Here is a 12,858-nt window from a genome sequence, read left to right as displayed (position 1 = left end):
CTTTTTTTTTTCATTTCCTCAAATTTTGGGCTTCAAAGGGTCTACAAAATATTGCTAGCCGGTATTTCTACCATTGGCAACATATAGGCACTCAGTCTTTTTCATATGGATTGGCACTGACAAATGTATTGCCAACTGGTCCAATAATGATTAAAGACTTGGCCAGGAATCAAACATGGGACCCCAAGGTCTGAAGGCCAAGATAATGATCAGTCTAGCACACTGAGCTGCACTGTTTAAAAAAAAAGTTTATAAAATACGTACTCAGCATCCAGTTTCAGTTCCTCTTCTTTCTCCAATATTTCGCCCACCAAATGAATGTAACTATTTTCATCCAAATTTACTCCAAAAGATGTCATGATGACTGAGAAACATTCCAGAGCAGCCCTTCTCACCGATGCTAGAGGACAACTTGTTGCAACTAGTAATGCTGGAATTACAACTTTATTCTCAAAATTAACAATCCAACCCTTAGATACATCACACTGCTGAAGTAGTGATTTAGCCAAAAGAAGAGAACGGAGTTGTAACTCATAATCTACAGTTCCTTGGAGTTCATGAATAACCCATAAGTTGCTTAAGAAATTGATGCGACTCTGAAATGATGGGAAATGAACCTAGAAGAAAGAGAAAGAAAAAAGGTAAGACATCATCACATTGATAAAATAAGTATTAACCATTCACATCCATGTACAGATTATGGAAGACAGAAACATACAAAGTTGTTTCTAGAAAACCAACCAACCAACCAACCAACCAACCAACCAACCAACCAACCAACCAACCAACCAACCAACCAACCAACCAACCAACCAACCAACCAACCAACCAACCAACCAACCAACCAACCAACCAACCAACCAACCAACCAACCAACCAACCAACCAACCAACCAACCAACCAACCAACCAACCAACCAACCAACCAACCAACCAACCAACCAACCAACCAACCAACCAACCAACCAACCAACCAACCAACCAACCAACCAACCAACCAACCAACCAACCAACCAACCAACCAACCAACCAACCAACCAACCAACCAACCAACCAACCAACCAACCAACCAACCAACCAACCAACCAACCAACCAACCAACCAACCAACCAACCAACCAACCAACCAACCAACCAACCAACCAACCAACCAACCAACCAACCAACCAACCAACCAACCAACCAACCAACCAACCAACCAACCAACCAACCAACCAACCAACCAACCAACCAACCAACCAACCAACCAACCAACCAACCAACCAACCAACCAACCAACCAACCAACCAACCAACCAACCAACCAACCAACCAACCAACCAACCAACCAACCAACCAACCAACCAACCAACCAACCAACCAACCAACCAACCAACCAACCAACCAACCAACCAACCAACCAACCAACCAACCAACCAACCAACCAACCAACCAACCAACCAACCAACCAACCAACCAACCAACCAACCAACCAACCAACCAACCAACCAACCAACCAACCAACCAACCAACCAACCAACCAACCAACCAACCAACCAACCAACCAACCAACCAACCAACCAACCAACCAACCAACCAACCAACCAACCAACCAACCAACCAACCAACCAACCAACCAACCAACCAACCAACCAACCAACCAACCAACCAACCAACCAACCAACCAACCAACCAACCAACCAACCAACCAACCAACCAACCAACCAACCAACCAACCAACCAACCAACCAACCAACCAACCAACCAACCAACCAACCAACCAACCAACCAACCAACCAACCAACCAACCAACCAACCAACCAACCAACCAACCAACCAACCAACCAACCAACCAACCAACCAACCAACCAACCAACCAACCAACCAACCAACCAACCAACCAACCAACCAACCAACCAACCAACCAACCAACCAACCAACCAACCAACCAACCAACCAACCAACCAACCAACCAACCAACCAACCAACCAACCAACCAACCAACCAACCAACCAACCAACCAACCAACCAACCAACCAACCAACCAACCAACCAACCAACCAACCAACCAACCAACCAACCAACCAACCAACCAACCAACCAACCAACCAACCAACCAACCAACCAACCAACCAACCAACCAACCAACCAACCAACCAACCAACCAACCAACCAACCAACCAACCAACCAACCAACCAACCAACCAACCAACCAACCAACCAACCAACCAACCAACCAACCAACCAACCAACCAACCAACCAACCAACCAACCAACCAACCAACCAACCAACCAACCAAATAAATAAATAAATAAATAAATAAATAAATAAATAAATAAATAAATAACAAACTTTTTATCAAATCACATAACTTTTAATACAGCTTTTTGAACGAGCAATACCAATAGCCATTTCTTTTATAATCCCCACACACAATACAAAGCTTCATATATAGTCCAGACAGGTAGGAACTTTGTAATATGTTAACAAGAACATAATAAAGCAGATACAATAAATACTCAGCAATGAGCATCCATATGGCAGATTTTAACCATTCCTTCTCAAGTATTAACCAGAATTTACTCATTTTATGTACAGGTAACAAAGGTACCTTAATGAACATTCATGAAATATATATATCAGTAATGACCAAAGATTTAATCCTAATCACAATATAAATATCACCAGAAATATTATTCTTTTTGAAGAAATCTTTAAAACATTCCCTCCGACAAATGGCAATAAAAAGTATTCTACAGAAGATATGGATATAGATTCTCTAAGGGAACCTGAATTGTTATTGTCCAAATTGGCAGAGTGGGGTGAAATGCTGGCAGCAGGAATGAGTTAGCCTGAAAATTTACAATGTCCAATAACGGACCCATTATACTGGTATTACCGAGCTCGATAGCTGCAGTCGCTTAAGTGCGGCCAGTATCCAGTAATACCAATATAAATGGTCCGTTATTGGACATTATAAATTTTCCAGCTAGTTCATTCTTGGTTGCCAGTGTTTCGCCCTCATGTGCTAGGGTGGGCTCGTCAGTTGGTACCTAGCACACCTACCAATACGCTGGCTAGTGCATACCGTGGAGGCCACTGCGTAGGCTAACTGGAGCCACCGGCAGTGCCAATGCACTAAGAGACTTTGTCTCATCACTAAAAATTGATGCCTGCTTGGCCATCAGATGATATAGATGTTGATTCCCATAGGGAATCTGAAATATTTGTCCTGAATGAGCAAATTTATAATACCAATATAAATGGTCCGTTATTGGACATTATAAATTTTCCAGCTAGCTCATTCTTGGTTGCCAGCGTTTCGCCCTCATGTGCTAGGGTGGGCTCGTCAGTTGGTACCTAGCACACCTACCAATACGCTGGCTAGTGCATACCGTGGAGGCCACTGCGTAGGCTAACTGGAGCCACCGGCAGTGCCAATGCACTAAGAGACTTTGTCTCATCACTAAAAATTGATGCCTGCTTGGCCATCAGATGATATAGATGTTGATTCCCATAGGGAATCTGAAATATTTGTCCTGAATGAGCAAATTTATAATACCAATATAAATGGTCCGTTATTGGACATTATAAATTTTCCAGCTAGCTCGTTCTTGGTTGCCAGCGTTTCGCCCTCATGTGCTAGGGTGGGCTCGTCAGCTGGTACCTAGCACACCTACCAATACGCTCTGGCTAGTGCATACCGTGGAGGCCACTGCGTAGGCTAACTGGAGCCACTGGCAGTGCCAATGCACTAAGAGACTTTGTCTCATCACTAAAAATTGATGCCTGCTTGGCCATCAGATGATATAGATGTTGATTCCCATAGGGAATCTGAAATATTTGTCCTGAATGAGCAAATTTATAATACCAATATAAATGGTCCGTTATTGGACATTATAAATTTTCCAGCTAGCTCATTCTTGGTTGCCAGCGTTTCGCCCTCATGTGCTAGGGTGGGCTCGTCAGTTGGTACCTAGCACACCTACCAATACGCAGTGGCCTACGCAGTGGCCTCCACGGTATGCACTAGCCAGCGTATTGGTAGGTGTGCTAGGTACCAACTGACGAGCCCACCCTAGCACATGAGGGCGAAACGCTGGCAACCAAGAATGAGCTAGCTGGAAAATTTATAATGTCCAATAACGGACCATTTATATTGGTATTATAAATTTGCTCATTCAGGACAAATATTTCAGACTCCCTATGGGAATCAACATCTATATCATCTGATGGCCAAGCAGGCATCAATTTTTAGTGATGAGACAAAGTCTCTTAGTGCATTGGCACTGCCGGTGGCTCCAGTTAGCCTACGCAGTGGCCTCCACGGTATGCACTAGCCAGCGTATTGGTAGGTGTGCTAGGTACCAACTGACGAGCCCACCCTAGCACATGAGGGCGAAACACTGGCAACCAAGAATGAGATAGCTGGAAAATTTATAATGTCCAATAACGGACCATTTATATTGGTATTATAAATTTGCTCATTCAGGACAAATATTTCAGATTCCCTATGGGAATCAACATCTATATCATCTGATGGCCAAGCAGGCATCAATTTTTAGTGATGAGACAAAGTCTCTTAGTGCATTGGCACTGCCGGTGGCTCCAGTTAGCCTACGCAGTGGCCTCCACAGTATGCACTAGCCAGCGTATTGGTAGGTGTGCTAGGTACCAACTGACGAGCCCACCCTAGCACATGAGGGCGAAACGCTGGCAACCAAGAATGAGCTAGCTGGAAAATTTATAATGTCCAATAACGGACCATTTATATTGGTATTATAAATTTGCTCATTCAGGACAAATATTTCAGATTCCCTATGGGAATCAACATCTATATCATCAGTATCCAGTATTCGAGAGATAGTAGGTTCGAACCCCACTGTCGGCAGCCCTGAAAATGGTTTTCTGTGGTTTCCCATTTTCACACCAGGCAAATGCTGGGGCTGTAGCTTAATGAAGACTACAGCCGCTTCCTTCCCACTCCTACCCCTTTCCTGTCCCATAGTCACCATAAGACTTATCTGTGTTAGTGCACCGTAAAGCAACTAGCAAAAAAAAATTTTTTTTTTTTTAATACTGGTATTATAAATTTACTCATTAGGGTCAAATAATTCAGGTTCAACTTTTGCAAAAGAGAAGTCTCTCATAGTGCATTGGCATTACAGGTAGCTTCAAACAGCCTATGCAGCTGCCCTTAGGAAATACAATATTGCTACTTGAATAAACACAATGTTATTATTTCAATTAAGACCACAGGCAATGAGGTCATAAGCCTCGTACGTAAGTGTGTTCATTCATAAAAACTTAGTTGTGGAACTACTGGGCTGTCTGGCAAGTTTTCTAAATAGTTAACATAGGTAGGAAAGAAGGGCTACAACTCTGATCTGATGTCCAGCACTGATAATGTGTAAAGAATGTCTACACCCCAACACCTGCCACACCTGTGGGAATAACGCTACGAACAAGGATACTTGTGTACATTTTACTTTCTCGTCTAGCATGCAACGTTTCCTCTTTTTGTTCTCCATAACCACCTGAAAGCAACATACAATTTCTATTGACAGAAGCACAGTTTTTAATTACTCAATATGGCATGTCAGCTGTCAGCATTGTTTCAATGTGTCTCATTTAACTAATCTGCTTACAGTTAAAACAGAAGTGTTTCCTATGTCCCAAACACATACCTCTTAATATTTCTACTTTAGCTTTATGGCACGCAGTCACTTTCCATGACCTTCGTTACATCCCCACACCCTTACAATATCTGCAGCAGTAGTTGCGCGGCCAACAATGCAGACTTTAATGGCCGCATTTCTAATTCACCTGTATTTCAGTAACATCAAGAAATCCACACATATACAGCATTATTTGAACTTTGTTAAGTGCAAATCAACTGTATTCCACGAACAGGAGTCTGGCTCGTAATCTTCCTCTTTTAGTGAAAAGCCGTGCCATCACTTTGCAGGATCATTGTTACAGTAGCACATTATATCCCTCCAACATCTGCAGGTAAAAACCCACTGCCAACAACGCCAACTAATGCATTACATTTATGACTCCCCTGTATTTTGATCAGAGGAAATGCTTATTGGCAACATTATTTTAACTTTTGTTACGTACAAATAAACTGCATTTAACGAAAATGAATACATATTACACCAAATTACGTATAAATAGTTTACGTACAAATGAGGTTTAACTAACGGGTTTTTATATTTTGCTGGGACATACAGAATTTTACGAACAAAACAGAATTACACAGAACTGAGTTACATATAAACCAGTCTCAACTGTATTTACAAAGTGTCCTATCTTAGACAATATACTTTTTTAACTAGCTTCAAGGACTTCAGGTTTTAACACTATGAGCCCGGACAAGTCAAGATAGTGTCCCTACCCTGTGCTGGCGTGATTTAAACTGTCAGAAAAAAAATCACAGTTTTGTCAGTTTTTACACTATAAACAAACAAATGTATATACATATTCTAGAAAAAGTGGACTATCATATGAAATCAATTCAAAAATGCGTACCTTCAGCATTGGAAATAAAATCAGGCTACAATATTGGTACATTCTGTCATCCTTGTTTACGCACTTGAATTTCTAATTCACTCAGAAAAGTTCGATAGTTTTCAGTCACTGAACAACAGAATTACGCATTGTTATTCCCAATACCTAGCTTTGGTATGGTAACACTCAAAACAGACCTACGTCATATTTACGGCAATATACATCGTCATTTTCTTCACAGCACGGTTGGTGTTGTGTTTGGACTTATCGCAGCAAACCTTGCACGTACACTGCAAGTGTCCTTCCTTCTTCACGCCCACTGCAGTTATTCTGCGTGAAAAATAATCTCTACCTACAAGCCTTCCCACAGATGATGCTCGTGATTCTTCAGTAATTTCAGCAGCAACACTACTCACCAAATCATCTGCCAAATGTTCACAAATTTTGATAGGGAAAGAAAAAACAGGCCTGTTCACAGGAGAAATATCTTGTTTCCATTGTGTTCCCATGCTTCTCACTTCACTTCATCTTTCTGCGACTGGTTCTTCTGGTGATGAATCGGAGGGGCTTGTAGATTTTTATTTTCTTCTTCACAATCACTTTCATACAGATCAAAATCTGAATCGTTTACAAGTTCCATAATAATCTGTTCACTTCTCCGTGGGCTGTATGCACGCATAGGATTTCCTTTACTTATACTAGGTCCGGGATCCATATCTCAATATACAGTATAAATCGACTACTTGAGGGATGACTGCAGACTGCTGACTCACTAGACTTTCATTCTAAATCTGTGAAATCATATAAGCCATCATTAAAACACGTGTGTATAAATTTGAACTTATCAAACCAGAGCATGCAAGGAGTACATATGTCAGCAATGAGGTAAGATCTAGCTGAGCGCACATGGCTACGAAACTTTGTACCAAGGTTGCACAACCAATCACTATCGATCGATAACACCACTTATCAATAGGGAAGGAAATCGACAACATGTTAAAACAAAAAATCAATAACATAAATAGCTTTCGAGTGACTTAATTTGAAATTTCGTGGTAGTAGTATTACTAACAGCGGCACTCAGGCGCATGCCAAGTGGTAGTAATGTTACTACCGCCGGGCACATAGTGTTAAATAAATTTTTAAGTGTTGTCATCATTTCATTTCCTGCAGTTTTAGTGTGGCATTTGAGCAGTTTAGGTTTAGGAAAGGTTATTCCACTGAAGCCCAACTTGTAGGATTCCAGCAAGATATAGCAGATAACCTGGATTCAGGAGGTCAATTGGACTGTATTGCATTTTACAGAGTAGATCATGGGCGACTACTGGCAAAAATGAGTGCAAATGGACTTGACAAAAGAGTAACTGAATGGGTGGCTCTGCTTCTAGAAGATAGAACTCAGAGAATTAGAGTAGGTGAAGCTTTACCTGTCCCTGTAATAATTAAGAGGGGAATTCCTCAAGGCAGTATTATTGGACCTTTATGTTTTCTTATATATATCAATGATATGTGTAAAGAAGTCGAATCAGAGATAAGGCTTTCTGCAGGTGATGTTATTCTGTACAGAGTAATAAATGTTACAAGATTGTAAGCAACTGCAAAATGACCTCAACAATGTTGTGAGATGGACAGTAGGCAATGGTATGGTGATAAACGGGGTTAAAAGTCAGGTTGTGAGTTTCACGAATAGGAAAAGCCCTCTCAGTTTTAATTACTGCGTTGATGGGGTGAAAGTTCCTCCCTGTGGGGATCATTGTAAATACCTGTATTAATATAAGGAAAGATCTTCTTTGGGGTAATCACATAAATATGATTGTAAATAAGGGTACAGATCTCTGCACATGGTTATGAGGGTTGTAGTAAGGATGTAAAGGAGAGAGCATATTTATCTCTGGTGAGACCCCAACTAGAGTATGGTTCCAGTGCATGGGACGCTCACCAGGATTCTTGATTCAGGAACTGGAAAAAATCCAAAGAAGAGCAGCTCGATTTGTACTGTGCGATTTCCGACAAAAGAGTAGCGTTACAAAAATGTTGCAAAGTTTGGGCTGGGAAGACTTGGGAGAAAGGAGACGAGCTGCTTTACAACTTTTACAACTTTGTATGGGCTGGGAAGACTTGGGAGAAAGGAGACGAGCTGCTTTACAACTTTTACAACTTTGTAAAGTACTGGAATGGTGGTTTTTAATAAATTTGTTTGAAACTCTACATTCTGTACGCCAATACGGCTATCATAATGAGACTCGTAACATGTAATAAGTGATATGTTCCGAGCTGTCAGTGGAGAGATAGCGTGGAAGGACATCAGCAGACGAATAAGTTTGAGTGGTGTCTTTAAAAGTAGGAAAGATCACAATATGAAGATAGAGTTGGAATTCAAGAGGACAAATTGGGGAAAATATTTGTTTATAGGAAGGGGAGTTAGGGATTGGAATAACTTACCAAGGGAGATGTTCAATAAATTTCAAATTTCTTTGCAGTCATTTAAGAAAAGGCTAGGAAAACAACAGATAGGGAATCTGCCACCTGGGCGACTGCCTTAAATGCAGATCAGCAGTGATAGATTGATTGATTGATTGATTGACTGACTGACTGACTGTTATTTCACATCAAGATAAAATTTTCAAAGACCCCTAAGAAACACATAAATCGGACACCCAACAACACTGGAAGATCGAATACACTACAGTGTTCCTGAACAACAGTGTTTATCCATATGTTTTTCGACTCATTCTTTTAATTGTACTTGAATATGTTTTAGAAACTTATAAATTTGTTACAAAGGCTGAAGATGTCCCAGAAGATGGATGAAACATGTACCTAGAGTAATTTGTATTCAACTGAATTTCTTCTAGTAACTACTGCCCCCGTCAAATCTATAATATTATAAAAGGAAGTGTCTGTCTGTCTGTCTGTCTGTCTGTCTGTGCGTGTGTCTGTGCGCGATGCCCAGCAAAATCTACAGCACGTAGAGATTTGAAATTTTGAACATAGGTAGATGGAAAGGGGTCTGAATGCACCTCGAAGCCGGAATTTTCATTTTCGCTTTCGTTGGTGAGTTATGAACGAAATACCATCGGAAAACGTGCATTGGGATATGACAATCCAACGTGCTGTCACTAAGATTAAATGCATAGAGTCGCTGTCGCTAGGCAACGTACATAAGATAGGTAGAGAACACAATATTCAAGGAGCCATTTTACGTCCAGGACGTAGGAAGCTGTTTTTGGTCTTATATGGTGTTGATGATGATTCATCCGTCGGATCGGGACGTTAAGTCTTTAGCTATTCGAGAGGAGTGGCATATGTGCCGGCGCCGGTTTTCATCCTCTTCATTCTTGCTATCATATATCATGTCATTCATTTCTTTCAACAAGCAACTTTTACAAGAATTACCTGATGTTCTACACAGTTACAAGTCTATCGACTACACGGCAGAGCTTCGAAAGACTTGGAGTCACCTGGGGTATCTTTGAACATCTTAGAGCGGACGATTGTGGCACCAGTTATCCTCCTTAAGAATAAGAATCCTGCCCTCTGCAATGAACACGACTCTGAAACTGATGACTAATATTATTGAAGCCATTCTCATGATTGGGCATGCCGCGAGCAAAGTAATATTCATTCCTCGGATTCGAATAATTTCTTCGGATATACAGTTTAAGTTTAGATCTCTGCAGTGTTCAAAATAAAATTTCTCCATGTAATAATAAAGCAAGCATAATCTTCTTCTTCTTCTTAATATATACAAAAATGGATGTATGCATGTATGTGTGTATGTAAATGACACATCTCCTCCTAAACCACTGGAGCAATTTCATCCAAACTTGGTACACTTATGACTTACTATCTGGAGACGAGCACTGTGGGGGGTACGCCATCCGTAGCTCTCTTAGGGGTGGGAGGCCAGGGGGGGCAAGGTATAAAAATAATCGAAAAAAGTGCCGAATCCACAGTTTTCGGGGTCGCTGAGATGAACAGTGACACTCCCCATTTTTCAAATGTCCACGTTCTGCTCCCTTTCGCATGGGGGACGAGGGGGGAGTGATATATAAAATTAAACGAAAATAATGTCGAATACATAGTTTTCGGAGGTCGCCGAAGTGAATTGTATACTCTGGATTTTTAGTATCAGGAGACAAACAACGTGGCGGTAAGAAATCCCAGGAACCCTTAGGGGCGTGGGGGCGAGGGGGGGTCATATCAACAAATTAACGAAAATACTGTCGAATTCATACTTTTGGGGGGTCACTGAGATAAATAGTGGCACCCCAAATTTTTTTTTTAAAAAGTTCATTTCAACCGCCTTTGGGGTGGGGGCGAGGGGGAGTGATATATAAAATTAAACGAAAATAGTGTCGAATACATAGTTTTCGGGGTCGCAGAGGTAAAATGTACACTCCGGATTTTCAGTATCAGGAGACAAACCACGTGGGGATAAGACAGACCAGGAACCCTTTGGGGCAGGGGGGGCGAGGGGGCTGAGATATAAAAATCATCAAAAATAGTGTCGAATCCATACTTTTCGGGGTCGCTGAGATCAACAGTGACACCCCGGAATTTTTTAAAGTCCAAGTTCAGCCCCCTTCGAGGTGGGGGGCGATGGGAGAGTGATATATAGAAATAATAATGATATATAGAAATAATAGTGTCGAATACATAGTCGCTGAGGTGAATAGTGACACTCCGAATTTTTAGTATCAGGAGGCAAACCACATGGGGGTAAAACACCCCAGGAACCCTTAGGGGCGGGGAGGGGGGCAAGGGGACTGAGATATACAAATCATCGAAAGTAGTGTCGAATCCATACTTTTCGGGGTCGCTGAGATGAATAGTAATATTCCGATTTTTTAAAACTCAAAGTTTAGCCCCATTTAGGGTGGGGGAAGGGGGAGTGAGATATAATAGTAATCGAATTTACTGCCGGATCCATAGTTTTCCGGGTCGCTGAGATGAATAGTAACATTCCGGATGTTTAAAGTCTAACTTCAGCCCCCTTTGGCATGGGGGGTGAGAAAGAGGGGAAAAAATAAATTGTCAGAAATGACCGAGATAATGGACGTGTGTATGTTCCAGTATGACTTTCAAGTATGACTTACTACCTGGAAAACGTACTGTGGGAGTAAGACGCCCCTAGAACCACTAGGGAAGCGGGTAAAATATTATCCACACTAATAAATGGAAGTCTGTTTGGCGCGATCTACATATACTGTACTACATATATATATATATATATATATATAAATTAAGGCATAAAAATGAAAACAGACGTAAATTAGTGAGACCATTCTAGGCATCTTAGAAATTTAAAACTTGGTACCAAACAACCTGATGACTTCAGGATCCCTAGAAAAATCTCAAATTCTCATAATTCTCTAAGGGGTACATGCTGGGAGTTTCAAACCTGCATAAGAACCTGATATTTATCCAGAACCTACATGTTTTATGGGCTTAACAGTTTCCTTAAAGTCCTGATTTTTAACCCACTCCCCCATATCAAGATCGCAGCACAATCTCCCAGACAAGTTAGAAAATTGAAATTTTGCAAAATTATAGCTTTTAGCATGTAACCGACGGAAAATTTACGAGATGTTTAAAAATTTTATTTTTTACCCCCGAAAAATATCGAAATATGGAGGCAATTTTAATGACGGTGCAGTCCTTCCTTTCGATGTATTTCGTGGCTAAACGGTAAATCGTATCACAAAACGGATGGCCCAATCTCCATTCAATTTGGAGTGATCTACAACTTCGGTCCTATGACCTTTTGTCGTATCTCTATCCCTTATACATTAAATTTTTCTCTATTTCTGGATTTACCTAAATTTTGCACTTTGTACACGTAGAATTATTGGTTTGATTCACTTATGGGAAAGATGGGATCATCAAAATCTACACGAATATTGGCCCAACCAGCAGCCATATGTGAGCCAAATTCTATGTTTTAAGCTGTCACATAAGTATCTGAAAAGTAATGCACTGTGTGAAAATCTTACACAAATTTCACCCTATTCAACCTTTCTAAAACATAATGAATTGTGGTAGACAAGTGCACCTGTCATTATCATCACAACTCCACAACTCGCACTTTACATTGGAAACATCTTCTGCGGACCTCCCTATGCTTTTTCTCGGATAACGCCAATTTACATGCAATTTTAAAATTGTTATTAACTTCATGTACAGTAATTTACTTCGATATCCGTATACAATCTGAAATACCGTAGCGAAGCACGGGTACAATTGCTAGTTAGTTATATATGTGTGTGCTTGTTTTTTTTTCTTTAACAGCTAGATTTATTTCTGCCTAGCATGTTATTTGGCAACATTATTGTATGAAGATGACCTTGACCATCATCCTGCCAGCT

The 12,858-nt window shown here is 40.8% G+C and overlaps 1 protein-coding gene across 1 annotated transcript in view; it reads right to left on the bottom strand.

The window, feature by feature from the left end:
* l(2)k09022 (HEAT repeat containing 1 homolog l(2)k09022) overlaps positions 1 to 12,858 on the bottom strand; it is a 371,041-nt gene that overhangs the window by 200,483 nt on the left and 157,700 nt on the right. The window contains exon 10 of the mRNA XM_067145803.2: positions 265 to 617. Coding sequence (XP_067001904.2) covers positions 265 to 617 — 353 coding nt within the window. The remainder of the gene's footprint in view (positions 1 to 264; positions 618 to 12,858) is intronic.

The sequence above is a fragment of the Anabrus simplex genome, chromosome 4 (assembly GCF_040414725.1).
Source record: "Anabrus simplex isolate iqAnaSimp1 chromosome 4, ASM4041472v1, whole genome shotgun sequence".
Lineage (NCBI taxonomy): Eukaryota > Metazoa > Arthropoda > Insecta > Orthoptera > Tettigoniidae > Anabrus > Anabrus simplex.
This window is presented reverse-complemented; position numbering and strand designations above follow the sequence as displayed.